The 15,546-nt window shown below is 41.4% G+C and overlaps 1 protein-coding gene across 6 annotated transcripts in view; it reads right to left on the bottom strand.

Moving 5' to 3' along the window:
• KDM5A (lysine demethylase 5A) overlaps window positions 1–15,546 on the bottom strand; it is an 86,632-nt gene that overhangs the window by 32,881 nt on the left and 38,205 nt on the right. For all 6 annotated transcript variants that reach the window (XM_077468951.1, XM_077468950.1, XM_077468948.1 and 3 more), the window contains 8 exons: window positions 13,468–13,649; window positions 12,242–12,404; window positions 12,012–12,131; window positions 10,125–10,319; window positions 9,840–10,021; window positions 3,636–3,760; window positions 1,202–1,352; window positions 623–740 (listed from right to left, as the gene is read on the bottom strand). In XM_077468951.1, coding sequence (XP_077325077.1) covers window positions 623–740; window positions 1,202–1,352; window positions 3,636–3,760; window positions 9,840–10,021; window positions 10,125–10,319; window positions 12,012–12,131; window positions 12,242–12,404; window positions 13,468–13,649 — 1,236 coding nt within the window. The remainder of the gene's footprint in view (window positions 1–622; window positions 741–1,201; window positions 1,353–3,635; window positions 3,761–9,839; window positions 10,022–10,124; window positions 10,320–12,011; window positions 12,132–12,241; window positions 12,405–13,467; window positions 13,650–15,546) is intronic.

The following is a 15,546-nucleotide window of genomic DNA, read 5'->3' as shown; positions in this document are numbered from 1 at the left end:
GGAGAATGCAGAGCAAGTGAAAAATTTGTGCTGCTCCCCCCAGGATGTAGGCAGAAGTAGTATGTCATTGTCCCCTAGGCTACATGGGTGGTAGACATGGGTGAGGTATTATGTACAACTAAATTTATTTCTTTACAGATACATTTTACACCTACTAACAGTATATTATTTCTGAAGGGGGAGGTGGCCTGGACAGTAAGTGGACTTTGCATTTTACTGTATGGTCTGCGTTAAGGCTTAATTGCTGGTAAGGTTAAAAATCTATTTAAATCTATAAAACGAACCAGAATTGTAATCCCCTAACCGAACTCTAATACTAAATAATTACGTAAAAAAAACACTCATATTATATTATAGGCGTAGGCAAACTCAGCACCCCAGCTGTTGCGAAACTAAAATCCCATCGCACCTCTGCTTCTGGGAGTCATGTCTGTGGCTGTCAGTCTTGCATTGCCTCATGGGATGTGTGTACTTACCCAACAGCTTGGGTGCTAAACTACCAGTGCTGAAGACTTCCTGTCCTTCGTCAATCTTTATATTTTCTTGCATTTTACATTCCATTTATTCAAATAAATACGCTGGCATTCTAGAAATAAAAACACGAATGTGGATATGGGCTCACCTTAACCTGACGGGCCTGTGTGATGACGCAGGGCAAGCTGAACAGCTGTTGGACAAAGGCTTTCAGCTCTTCCATAGTGAGCTTGGTACGTGCCTTCCCAGAGTCCTGACTCAGTTTACTGTACAAAAACAAGAACAAATGAGGCAACTGATCCTCGTAGAGGGTAAAAAATTCATCAGAACACATCATGCAAAGAAGGGATATAATTTTCCTGAATGAAAAATCGCAAACATAGATATTAAATGCACTAAAGAAGAGAACCCCACAGATAGTTAATTGATTCAATACATAAACTTGCAGACTGCTTCCTAGTTAATTTCCAATATAAAAGGAAATTTTGGAAGGTAAGTGTAACGTGTCAATTACACTCAGTATTCTAGCAAGCAAAGAGACTGCATGCATTCCAATGATATCAGCATTGGTTTTGTTCAGGATGATAAAACACAAAAGGTTCACCCTGACGTTCCACACGCCAATGAGTTTCTCCCGGGAAGGACTTCATCAGGAGGTTTTAACCCTTCTCCACTATACAAAAAAAAAAAAAAAAAGCCAGTGTAACTGAAAAGGAAATATTCTCACTTGTGCTTTTGTTTCTTGGTGAGCAGCAGCTGAGCGACAGAGGCACAGGTCTCTGCCTCCTTCACAGCATCCCTGAGCCGCCGATAAAGTTCATTCTCAGGGAACTTCCGGTCCTCGGCATCCTCCAACATCACTTTTAGCTCTATGATGTCTGCAAAGGGACCAGGAGAGAACAGTTTGAATATTATTGGTTGAGAGCTAAGGCAAGTCTCTACGTTATGAAGAAGAATCAAGAGAAACTGCAGGTTCGAACAAACTAGCATATGCTGGTATCAAACCACAAGACACCCAGGCCAGTTGCTGGCATGTGGGATGCATTGAGAGAGGGCTATATTAACAATTGTACAACAGAGATTCTACATATAATCATGAGAGATATATCTGTTCCAGAGAACTCTTCATAGAATCCCTGAGAGGGGACTACCTGAAGCTTCTGTTGTGTTTTATTTGAGGTGCTGCATTCAACTCATCAAAGGATTATGGTTGAAGAAGATGAATGAAGTTTATATGGGCATCTATATGGTGTACTCTAAAAAAACTCTAGGAATGTGTGTGTAAGGAAACCATTGAGAGTACCAGTCTAAGACCACTGAGAGTCCAAAATATTTTAATAATGGGGCTCACTCACAAGACAATATAAAACAGCTAAAACAGGTTTTGGGGAATAAGGATCCCCCTCTCCCTCAGGGTTAAATTATAGTGTATACTTGGAATGACTAAAAATGGCACAATAACCAAAATGTATTATTTAGAAGGACGACACAAAAAAAAGACAAGAGCTAGATTAGCACCAGCACTTTATGTATTATCTTCTAATTAAAGTGCTATTAAACCCAAAAACAAAAATTTTATATATTTCAGTTTACCAAGCCTTAAATTTGGTGGCTGCGTTAGTTTTATTTTTGGGCGTTCTTTCCCCTTCATTTTCACCCAATTATCTGGCCAGTAATACACTTCCTGTTTAGGTTATATCCACTGTGGATGGAGGAGCAACGAACACAGCTGCAGCATCAATCTTGGGATAGGGTGGTGTTAGATTCACTAGTAGATTGACTTGACTAACAATGTAAAGCTGATCTCCAGGTACACATTTTACGTAGTTACAGCGGCAGTTTTATTTTTCTCGATTTGGTTAAAAGATAAGTTCACTCTTTAGAAAAAAAAATAATAAATGCACATTTTTCACAGGTAAAAAAGGCGATTTTTTTTTTTTGGAACCTGTAAAGCATTGGTGCCATGCAGGTCCCCAGAAGATCTGCTATTCTATCTGTGTACCCATACATCCCGTACTGGCAAGCAGATACAATCTGACAGGAAGAGGGAATGAACTACCACGGCGCTCCACATCCCTGTGCTAGTTCATTGAAAACTACAAGCCAACAGCTGCAAAGGCTGCCGGAACTTGTCGTCATTTTCCATTCACATGACACTGTAAATGTATAACGCAGCTGGGCGGGTATAGCCCCACTTGGCCACATTTTTTTAAAATTACGACATCTAGCAGGGGGGAGAAGATCCCCGCTAGCTGTCCGATTGGTGAATCAGGTGCTGGTCTATTCGTAACACCTTACACCCTGAATATCAGCGCAACATGTTACAAAAGGTGAACTTATCCTTTAAAGGTTTTACATAAATTAATAATAGCTGATGATTGTAGGCACCCCTGTCAGCGATACATGGTTTATCTTCACCTTCTAACTGCAACTTTTGCTGAATGGCCTGGTCTGTTAAACGGATTTGAAAAAAAAAAAAAAAAACAGATTACTGGCTGGATCAACAGGTAAAATTAAAGAAAAAATAAATAAAATAAAAAATAAAAAATACAAATGCAGCCACATACAAGAACTGGTAAGCTGCAATAGCATACATTTTTGTCTTGGCTGTTTTATATTGTCTAGTTGTCAATAAAACACCATCAGTAAAATTTGTGTACTCTCTGTTCTTTAGTCTGTCACACCCAATGGACTTTTTACAAATAAATCCAAACTTCCAAGACAGCTTTGAATCTAAATGATAGCTTTGAGAAACTTCTTAAGCAGTCTTGCCAGTAACACTTTTCCTGTCCTTGCACAACGTTCACTCACTGTACTGTACTGTATTGTATTTAGAGGAAAAGCATCTTATAATAGGACGTGTGTAGGAACCACACAGAACACTTTTTAGTCACTCTCCCCTATAACATATGGGGGAGAGGTTCTGTAGTACTAATAAAACCTCCCAATATCATTGTTTGAGATAACACTGCAAAATACACAGGACAGCATTGGATTTCTGGGAGGATGAACAATTTCTTTTTTTTTTTTGCACTCACTGAAGAGTGCAGCAGAAAGACTAGATTATCTAGCCTTTTTTTGGCAATTCTAAAACAAACATTAGTCTTGTGGGTGAGCAATTACAACCTAATAAACTTTCCTCCACAAACAAGCAGACGCACCTTTTTTGTGACTGAGGCTGGCAGTCAGTGCTTCAGTTACTCGACTGACCCAAGTATCATAAGACTGCGCCCGAGATTTTACACCGTATAGCAAGGCAGGGAATTCTTCCAGAGAGTAGCGGTACCTAAAAGCAGCAAGCACAATGCATAATAAATTAAAAAAGGGGGGGGGGGGGACTTGTAAAATGCAGCCTGCGGTCCTAAAACATGGACTTTAAAATAATTTAAAAAGTGTATGTGTTGAAGTAACATAAAATCTGTTGTTATTCTTCACTTCTATACAGAATCTACCTATAAAATATTTTATCACTCAGGGTAAAAGGGACAGAGTCACTTTAGAGCGCCTATGTTTCTTGGGAGCCAAACCATAAATATCTGGTGCTATGAACTGTAAGAAAGGAAGGATCATCAAACTCTGTGTAAGCTCCATGTCAGAGTGATGATATAGTTAACAATGGGAGTCGTCACATATCTCCATACCTGGTAGCACCATGTATCTTGCAGTGGCTCTAAAGCAGTGGTCCTCAACTCTGTCCTCAGGGCCCACTAACAGGCCAGGTTTGCACGATAACAGAAATACATCACAGGTGATATCATTTGCTGATCAGTGATTGCAGTATTCTAGTCTACATCTCCCCAAGGTAATACATAAAACCTGGCCTGTTAGTGGGCCCTGAGGACAGGGTTGAAGACCACTGCTCTAAAGAACTATGGAGGTATGGAGATTGGGTAACATGGGGAAGGTAAAACTGGATTTGGGGTTGTCCTTAACCCCTTCCTACTGGCCATACACACACACACACATATATATATATATATATATACACACATACTCACACAAGATCAAAATCAGAGAACAATTTATGAACACTTTTCTCAGAATATTTTTTCAGAAATATTGTAATCTTCATTGCTCAACATTTAAAGGAATTTTTGTTGTGGCTTTACCATGCTAATAGAACAGCGTTTTTCAAAATAACCAAGGCCCTTCAACAAAAAAAACCTTTAGGCCTCTTTCACATGACCGATCCGTTCAGGTTCACCTGTCATTTTTTTAGGTGGACCTGAACGGATGCTCCATAGACCTCTATGGAGCGTCGGATGTCAGCTGTGACATGTCCACTGACATCCGACCCGCTCCGATCCGAAAAAGTGCGACGGAGGAAAAACCTACTTTTCCATCCGTCTGCGGGTCCGATGACGACGGACTCTGAGGTCCGTCGTCATCCGATCTCCCATAGGGGAGAGTGGGGCTCTGACAGATCCGTCCCTGCGCATTGTGTAGAGACAGACCTGTCATCTTCCTGCTCAGTGGGATCGACGGAGCGGATGTCCACAGGGCGGATCATCACAGATCCATCCTTATTTTACAGAAAACACAAATTATCAAAATTAGAGAACAGCAATGACTGTAGCACGGAGAATGATTACAACTAACATTTTTGTTGATTACAACAATTAATAGGTAGTGTACAGGGCTTTGCCTTGAATGACTTCAGCACATCTGCAGCCACAGGACATCACTAGCCTCTCACACTACTCTGGTGTGAGTTTGTTCCACTCTTCTTCCAGTCTCTTCTACAGTTCAGTGACTGTAGTAGGTTTCTTGGCCATAACTTTGTAGCCAAGGATTTTCTAGAGATTTTCGATTGGGTTTAGATCAGGACTCTGGGATGGCCATTTCATTATTTCAATGTTTTCAGCTTCAAGGAAATGCTTTACCAGTTTTGCTGTTTGACAGGGGGCATTGTCGTGCATGAAATTTGCTGGCCGATTGGGTGATGAATGCAGGGAAGAAACTGCATGTTGTGGAAGAAGGTTCTGAAAAACATTTGCACTCTGCCATGTTCCTGTATAAGAAGCCCAACTCCTGCTGCGGAAAACATCCCCAAAACCATGGCGCTTCCCCCTCCACCTTTCACTGACTTCTTTACACACTTTGGGTTGGTTTACTAAATAAAGTAAAACTTTCTTTCATCACTAAAGTTAACTTTGGACCAATTCCCCTCTGTCCACACAAAATGCTCCTCAGCAAAGGTTAGTCTAGCCTTTTTGATTTGTTCTGCTAATAAGAGGTTTGGTCACTGCAGAGTGGTCTTTCAGTCCAAAGTCTCTTAAATGGCAAGAAGTTGTATGACGAGACAGATCCTTACTCTGTTTAGCGTTGAACTGGCGAGCAATCGCAGCTGCAGTGTTGAAATGATTGCCCGTAGAGATTCTCAGCATTATCCGGGCCTCGCTTGCATTTTTCTTTCGTGGATGACCAGCCTTCTTGGGGGACCTGAATGAGTTTGTGCCTTTGTAAAGATACACTATTCAAGAAATCACAGATTTGGAATGAAACTCTCTTGATATGGCTCAAAGAGTCATCCCCTTCTCCTTTATTTGGACAACCTGCTGTCAGAGGGTTTCAGTCACTTTAGAACGGCTCATCTTGGAAAGTCAGTGAAAACTGGAAAGGTAGGCTGGCAATTAAATACGGTTTGTGAGAAAAAAAAATCTCACAAACTGAAATTAGCACAGGGTGCCAGATTAACATCAATAACTGGGAGGTAAGTGCAAAATTACACATCTAGTGTACAGGATCCTAATCCTTATAAACAAAAAGTGCTAAATGTATTAACAAATATATCCGATAAATAAAAACAAAAACAAGATTACATATCCAGTGTTCAGGATTCTATTCCATATAAACAAAGGGTGCTAATTATATCAACATGAGCAATAAATTGTGCTGTCCATAAGGTGCACTAAAGTGCTCAATTGTTTCAATCAAGAAAAGTTCTTAAAATATTTTAGTTTAAGTAAATCCATGTGAAAAGTGCTCCAAACTTATCCAAAGTGTCACCACTCTCATGCCACCCCCCCCCCCCCCCCCCTCAAGTAATGAACTTCACCTCAGGGCGTGTGACCACACAGTTAAGTTTGGTCAGAATCACTGTTGAACCACCCCTGGGTTTTGTGTTATTTTGACTCTGCAGGTTCTTGAGCCGCTCTATGGGTAAATCCTTGGTGCACAAATAGAAAAACAAGCTACATAGTGCTTTATCAGTTAAAAGCTCCTCATACAGGTTACTCACATATTGAGGGTGCTTGTAGCACACCACACCGTCAAGCAGATCTGTATATAAATCCAATTAAGACCATATGCCCATTCGTTTTCTGCTCGTTCCAGCAAAGCTGTCACTGCCTATACTATCCTGACCCCTCCCCAACGCGTGTCGACACAGGGATCACGTGTCTTCCTCAGGGAGATTGCACAGCGATCAATCTTGGTAGCTCGCAAGATCTTTTATCCCAAATAACTGGGAGGTGTCTGAAAGTGTTCTCTAATTTTTATCAATGCTCCTTTTCAAATCTCATTGAAGTTTTTTTATTCTGTGCTTCAAAATATATGTAACTCATGAAATATGCTTAACAAAAACTGCTCTTTTACTCCCGTTTAAATCATTTCAAATAGGACTAAACAGTGACCTTGAAATTTAGGAAATTGTATGTTGTTCTCTAATTTTGATCTCCAAAGTATATTTTATATATACATATACACATTATATATATATATATATATATATATACACACACACACACACACACACACACACACACACACACACACACACTATAGCAACAAGGAAGTGCATCTGCTTCTGTGCTGCCATATATACAGTGAGGGGAAAAAAGTATTTGATCCCCTGCTGATGTAGTACGCTTGCTCACTGGCAAAAAACATGATCAGTCTATAATTTTAATGCCAACTTTATTTTAACAGTGAGAGAGAACAAAAAAAAAAAAAAAAATCCAGAAAAACACATTTCAAAAAAGTTATAAATTGATTTGCATTTTAATGAGTGAAATAAGTATTTGATCCCCTATCAATCAGCAAGATTTATGGCTCCCAGGTGTCTTCTATACAAGTAACGAGCAGTGATTAGGAACACTTTCTTAAAGGGAGTGCTCCTAATCTCAGCTTGTTACCTCTATAAAAGACACCTGTCCACAGAAGCAATCAATGAAATTACGATCTCTACAGCATGGCCAAGACCAAAGCTGTCCAAGGATGTCAGGGAAAAGATTGTAGACCTACACAAGGCTAGAATGGGCTACAAGACCATCGCCAAGGAGCTTGGTGAGAGGGTGCCAACAGTTGGAGCGATTATTCGCAAATGGAAGGAACACAAAATAACTGTCAATCTCTCTCGGTTTGGGGCTCCATGCAAGATCTCACCTTGTGGGGTTTCAATGATCTCACCTTGTGGGGGTTTCAATGATCATGAAAACGGTGAAGAATCAGCCTAAAACTACACGGGAGGATCTTGTCAATGATCTCAAGGCAGCTGGGACCATAAATAACCAAGTAAACAATTGGTAACACACTACACCATGAATGACTTAAATCCTGCAGCACCAGCAAGGTCCCCCAGCTCAAGAAAGCACATGTAGAGGCCTCGTCTTTAGTTTGCTAATAAACATCTGAATGATTCAGAGGAGAACTGGTGTGGTCAGATGAGACCAAAATCAAGCTCTTTGGCATCAATTCAACTCTCCGTGTTTGGAGGAGGAGGAATGCTGCCTATGATCCCAAGAACATCATCCCCACTGTCAAACATGGAGGTGGAAACATTATGCTTTGGGGGTGTTTTTCTGCTAAGGGAACAGAAAAACTTCACCACATCAAAGGGACGATTGCTGGGGCCATGTACCGTCAAATCTTGGGTGAAAACCTTCATTCAGCCAGGGCATTGAAAATGGGTATTCCAGAATGACAATGACCAAAAACACGCTGCCAAGGCAACAAAGGAGTGGCTCAAGAACAACATTAAGGTCCTGGAGCGGCCTAGCCAGTCTCCAGACCTTAATCCCAGAACAGAAAATATGTGAAGGGAGTTGAAGATTTGAATTACCAAACGTCAGCCTAAAAACCTTAATGACTTGGAGAGGATCTGCAAAGAGGAGTGGGAACAACATCCCTCCTGATATGTATGTAAACCTGGTGGCCAACTACGAGAAACGTCTGACCTCTGTGATTGCCAACAAGTGTTTTGCCACCAAGTACCAATTCATGTTTTGCGAAAGGGTCAAACACTCGTTTCACTCATTAAAATGCAAATCAATTTATAACATTTTTGAAATGCGTTTTTATGGATTGGATATTTTTGTTGTTATTCTGTCTCTCACTGTTAAAATAAGCCTACCATTAACATTATAGACTGATCATTTCTTTGTCAGTGGGCAAACGTACAAAATTAGCATGGGGTCAAACACTTTTTTCCCTCACTGTATGTGCCGCTTATTTTTTCCTAATCATGTCCCAGCACTGTGACCAATAGCCCCTGGCCACAAAGTAACGATCAGAAGCCAGTAGGATTTCACTGCGATAGCCATTTACAGTAGTCGCATGTTTGAGAAATGCCTACCCTTTTGACCAGGTGTTAAGAAACATTAAAGAGAGACTCTTTAAGGGCCAATGACATCACTATAGCACAAGCAGAATCGACATGCAAATAGGTGGGGCCTACATATAACCCATTGTCTAGGACTACAGCCATCTGTCCTGTGATCTGTCCTGTCATGAAAAACTAGTAAGATTTCAGGACTGCAGGCTAGTAGGCATGGTTTGACCAATAATAAATACTCACTGCAAATGTTTAATTATTCTCAACCCATCCTGCTTAGCCATACATTCAAACATTCATGCTAAATCTCTACCTGTGATGTGTTGTGGTTGTTTTTTTTTTAAAGAAATTACAATTGTACTTTGCTGGAAAGCTTACAAAATATACAGCAAACTGCATTTTTATTTTGGATAGGGCAATAAAAGGGGTTCAGAGCCTCTGTTTTTTAAAGCGGTTGGTGTCCCTTTCAGGGAGATTTAACCTCAACTTCCTGTTAGGACAGTAAGTGAAGGAAAAATCTCCATAGGGGACACAAACAAAACTAAAGATTAAAAAAGTGAACAATGTTTTTGTTGCGGTCCGTGTCTTCTTGTCTCAATGACATTCCACAAACATTTCCCTTATTGGAATCATAGGGACAAGGAAGCAAGAGGAAAGCGTATTAATGTAGTCACAGTCAGAAATGAGAACTATTCCCACACTTTAAAAATAAATTAATCATTGACTAGTGTTCGACTTTTAACATTGTAAAGTAGAGGTTAGGGTAGCCTAAGTTTCTGACCATGAACAAACCTGTTATGACAATGCTCACCTGAGACACTTGTCCTGCATTGGACATGAGCACAACTCCTCGCCGTGATGCAGACACACAAGACGGTCAGAACTGCAGTTACAAGTGAGGGCAGAGAGAAAACAAGTTGTTCTACAAGATGAACATTGTCTCTCATCATCCGGGACAAGTTCAAATACTTCTTCATCTGACTGCTTGACTCCCTGCAACCAAAAACAGCAGTTCTCAAAAACAACAAATAGAATGAACCAACATAAAATTAAAAAAAACTGAACAGCAGATGTAGATGTAAAACTCTGTTCTTACCAGCTGTAGGACAGCTTCACGTAGTCGTGTCTCTTCCTCAATCATTACGGTCATCTCCTTGCATACAGCAGCTGCCAAGCCAACATCCAAGCACTCAGGGTCAGCTGCCATTTTGAAGATCAGCTCCTCGTGTGAGAAGACACAGTATCGCCTCAAATGACGGTAATGATTCACACACTGGCGTCCCATCGGCAGCTACCAGAGATCGAACACACATGAGCAATTCATTTATATCAATATAGCTTTTTCTCAAGTGTGATCATCACAGAAACATGCATCAACCAGCTACTGCTCTGAATGGTACCCGTAAACTGTATGGGGGTCTCTTATCGATTCATGAGGCACTTGTGATATCCTGTGGCATAGGCAGCCTTTCTTATCAAGCCACTTTAAGCCATCATACCAACTAAACTTTTCTTTAAATTTTGTATAGAGAATCTGTCAGTATTTACCGTATTTAAATCGGCGTGTAACACGCACCCCAAGTTTAGGAGGGAATTTTAAGGAAAAAAAAAAAAACACACATTTAAATGCCCATCAATGCAGCCTTATCAGTGTCCATCTGAAGCCTTGTCATGCAGGCTTGTCCATCATTGCACCCTTGTCAGTGTCATTTTCAACTTTTATTTTTAAAAATGGCGCCGCCGAGATACACAGAACTCCGTAGTTCTGGGCCACCTTCGGCCCTTCTCGTCGGCTTTCGGCCCTTCTCCTCGGCCGACGAGAAGGGCCGAAGGCGGCCGAAAGCCACCCAGAGGCTCCAAAATGGTGAAGGATCGGCATATAACACGCACCCGCGATTTTAAGGGGAAAAAAGTGCGTGTTATACGCTGATAAATACGGTAAATGCCTTCTGTTCCCAGGGACATTTCCCCCTCACTTTGTGTCCCAGTGACCACACAGGAAATAAGTTCTCCCCATTTTCACACACAGTAATTCTGTCAATTTCTCCAAGGCCAGCCACACACGGTGTGAAATTCTTTTCCAACACAGACAATGTGGACAGGGGAATCCATCCTGCAGAGCCATTGTCTGCTCCCGCGGCAGGAGAAGCTTCCCTGCTGGGAGAAGACAGTGATTATTGCTAACGGCTATAGCAGCCACTATCGATAATTGCAAGAGAATTTGGCTTGCTGGTTGTACCCATGTTGATCGATTGATTAACTTGGTACATTCAGCCTGCCCATTAACAGTTTGACTCTCGTCCGGTTCCTGCTAAACTGGCCGAGGTTTGAAGTGTATGGCCATCCTTAGTAAAGGATGCGCTCTGGCGATCTTCGCAATCGCATGTGCAGAGCCTGCCAGCAATTTGGCACTGCGGATAGCTTATCACAAGCAGTGAGACATTTTCCCGATCCGTGGCCGCAGAGATCAGTAAATGTCTCACTGCCTGTAATTAGCGCTGTGCCGACTTCCTGACGGGCTCTGCATGTACGATTGCGAACATGCCTGAGCTCATCCTTAGTAAAGAGGCCGGCCCAGGATAACTCGTCCTACTACCTGAATGCCTATGGTTTTGTAGCAAAGCAGTAGGGAGGGCATGACCCTAAATACAGAGTGGCGGGACCTGTGTCTCTAAATAGACTCCAAGAAAAGGATTTTATGGTGAGCAAACACAACAACAGAGGAGTACTATCCAACCACATCAGAGCAAAGTGATGGACCTGGTGTGGTACTGCAGAACAAAAACAACAAGCCAAGAGAGCAGCCAAAGTATCCATCTCAATATGTCATATGCCGGGATCATGTATAAAAATCACATCTCATTGGTCTACTTTTAATCTCTTCTCAGTATCACTACGCCTGTCAGTATTTACATTTTTTGGCAGACACTTTAATCTGCCCCAGGATGCACGTCCTACAACAATTCTATTTAGGTAAACATACCCAGTCCGCTGTGCAGAAGTTCACTGCCTCAGCAAAGTTGTAGCCTTGGTTGAACCCGGAGTGGTAAGCACGAGGGAAAGTGACCACAAACTCCCCAGCACACTGGTTGGTTCTGTAAACCTAAAATCAAGCATATGAACCAAAAAAGTTTAATGCAAGAGTAGTCTGCCATTTTCTTAAAAATCCATGAGAGATGGCAATGACATCACTGTGACCATCATCAGACTCACCGGTACACTGTGTTCCATAAGGATGTTGGGGTTCATGATGGTCACAAGCTGATGTAACAGATCTGGCTGGGCCTCAAACAATTCTGGGGCCAGTTCTCTCATGACATCCTCCAGCTGCTCCGCTGCATGGGATGGAACACCATACCAAGTCTTGGGCTCTCCCCTGCAGGGAAGATTATGGGGGAAATGTTTAACAGAGGAGAGAAAAATAAAAGCAAAGTTAATGTGTTCTCTGTACTTCAAAGTAAAATTCCAGGCTAAACCCAACTAGTCCCTCCTAACACCCATGTTGACTAAGCTGTGTAAAAGAGATATATAGTTACCCATTTTCAGCTTGGTCACATGACCCCGAGTGTCAGCCATCAGTGGCTGCAGGGGAGGAGAGAGCGCTCAACAACAGCTGGGAATGCCTAAGAGTAATGACATCACTCATAGGCTCCCATCGCTCCCTCCTCACCCCTGCTGCCATCAATTGCAGACACAGGCGAGCCAGATCATGGGGCCTGGATTTGAGCAACTGTATGTTATTATATATATTTTATTTTTGCCATTTTTTTTGGTGTTACTCTTTCAGTTTAGCCTGGAATTCTACTTTACCATCTGAAATCCTATCCTAAAACAGAGACCTCTTTTTTAAAAGCGGCAGTATGACCTTACTGCAGCCATAATGGTGCACAGCGGTATGCTTTACAAGTGTGCTGAGACTTCAAAGTGCCATTTTAATGAATGAAGAACTAAAAAAAAAAAAAAAGGCAGAAGAGCCCAGTCACATGACCCTCAAAGTCAAGTGACTTGCCTGAAATGTATGCCACATTCCAAATTGTCGAGGAATATAGCGGTATTATCTCTCTGCTATAGAATGGCCCGAGTGTTAGACCTCATTCACATGGGATGATTTAATCAGTGCCACATACCGGACCATGTTTACTGGCACAGATATGCACAGGTGTTTTGTGCATCCCCATGCAGGCAGTCCCATAGCTTTCAAGTGGGATGTAGTGGCTGCACAGACATACCCTGAGTGAACGAGGCCTTACAAACTGCTAACTTAGAAAATATAGTTGAAAACACAAAAGTTGAAGTCACAGAAGTGAGTACCCAGGGGTAACTTTTTGCAGTCTAGTAGTCCTGAATATAAGTGATGCAAAACAAATCAACAATATAACAAAAAGACAAAAAGTCCACCATTTTCCTTTAAGTTAGGAATGCAGTTTCTTGTAACATACCAATGAAGGTAATTGATGGAGTAGCTCCAGTGATCCTCGATATGCCAGCAGAAAGAAGAGAAGCACATTCCCACATAAAGCCAGGGCACCTTCATGCCAGAGATGTCCACGTTGATGTGGGACAGTACAGATTGCTCCAGAACAGGCATATTATTGAGGTTCCATCCACATTGAGCATAATCCTGTCATTTAGGGGAAAAGAAGAATTAACAGGTTTTACCACTAGGTGACAAATCAACTCCACACAGGTGTCCAAATAATATAACAGCACAGGCTGTTCTTCCTTCCCCTAAAATTTTAAAGCACGGACCGAATATAGGGTAGTAGCCGACATTTGGTCCATGTGTACAGCAGCTTGTCCAGCTTCTGTCAGACGGCCATGACCGAAAAAAGTCTGCCAATCTGCATTCGATAAGTGGCCGATAGCACTAACCATTGTGTTCTGGTGGGGGGGTTGGCGATCCCCCTGTCAGAAAACAATAGCTCAGCGGGGGAGATCGCTGTATTAACACCAAACCAGGTGTAAAGCTGGCAATATACATTACAAGCTGATTATACAATCACAAAATAATTTTATTCAGATTTAAAACTGCGCAATGTGAAGGCCTTTTTTAGCAATCCTTTTAAAATTGTATCTAATTAGGAATTACAGAGCTAAAGAAGAGAGCACAATTGTAATGTGTATGGTCAGAGTAAAGGTGAATTATACACAGATTTTACATTGACTTTTAGAAAGAATAGAAGCAAACCAAACCAAAAACTGATCTCGGAGACCTTAAAACTGAGTTTAACTGCTAGGCGGTTCTCCTGCACAGAATCACGTACCTAGTATGCGATTCCGCATATCTGGGCTCCGGGGCGCGCATGCATGCCACCAGCGACCCACTCCGATTAGACACATCCGGAGTTGATCTGAAGGTGTTCACCTGCAGATCATTAGGCAGAGTGCCAGAATGGCGATCTGCCTATGTAAAAAGGGCGCATTGCCATTCTGTCAGTAGGTAAGGCATAGATCCTGTGTTCCTGCAAAGCAGGAACATGGATCATTGCCTTACCATAGTAAAATACACACCCCCCCCTAACACATTGTTAGGCACACAGGTAACCCTTTGATCGCCCCTGTTAACTTATTCCCAGCCAGTGTCATTAGTACAGTGTCACTGGTCCCCAAAAAGTTTGTTAGTGTCGGATTTGTCCGCTGCAACATTGCAATCCCACTAGAAGTCGCTGATGAAATAAAAATTCCATAAATATATATATGTTATGGTTTGTAGATGCTATAACTTTTGCACAAACGTTCTTATACCAAAAATATGTAGCAGAACACATATTGGCCTAAATTTAATGACGACATTTGTTCTTTTAAATTTTTTGTTATCGGATATGTTTTATAGCAGAAAGTATAAAATGTTGTGTTTTTTTTCAAAATTTTTTTTTTTTTTTTTATTTATAGTGTAAAAAATAAAAACTGCAGAGATGATCAAATACCACCAAAAGAAAGCTAAGTTTTGGGGGAAAAAAATACGTAAATTTTGTTTGTGTACAGCGTCGCATTACCGCGCATTTGTCAGTGAAAGCGATGCGGTGCCAAATTGCAAAAAATGGCCTCGTCATTGAGCAACCAAATCTTCCAGGGGCTGAAGTGGTTAAACTTTTTTTTTATTATTTATTTTACTTTTTTTTATACTGTCCCTTTAAAGAAAAAAAAGAAAAAAGTTTGGATCACTCTTATTCCTATTAAAAGGAATGTAAACATCCCTTGTAATAGAAAAAAAAAGCATGACAGGACCTCTTTCATGTGAGATCTGGGGTCAAAAAGACCACAGATCTCACATTTACACTTAAATGCAATAAAAAATAAACAAAAAAGAAAGAAAGAAAAACCTTTCCCCCCCCCCCCCAATAAAAAAATAAAATAAATTCCCCTTTAATTAGGAGGAAGCGACGTTTGGCGTCACTTCTGTCATCCAATCGGTATGGAGTCGAGTGGCGGCCATCATTCCCTCACTTGACTTCGAGCCTCTGAGGGGAAAGGATCGGATCGTCTCCACCGCTACTGGCAGCTCTGGTAAGCGGCTG

Source organism: Lithobates pipiens, unplaced genomic scaffold (genome assembly GCF_037356315.1).
Source record: "Lithobates pipiens isolate NorthernLeopardFrog02 unplaced genomic scaffold, aLitPip1_a1.2 Scaffold_8, whole genome shotgun sequence".
Classification (NCBI taxonomy): domain Eukaryota; kingdom Metazoa; phylum Chordata; class Amphibia; order Anura; family Ranidae; genus Lithobates; species Lithobates pipiens.
Note: the sequence above shows the minus strand (reverse complement) of the source record. Positions and strands in the feature narration are given on the sequence as shown.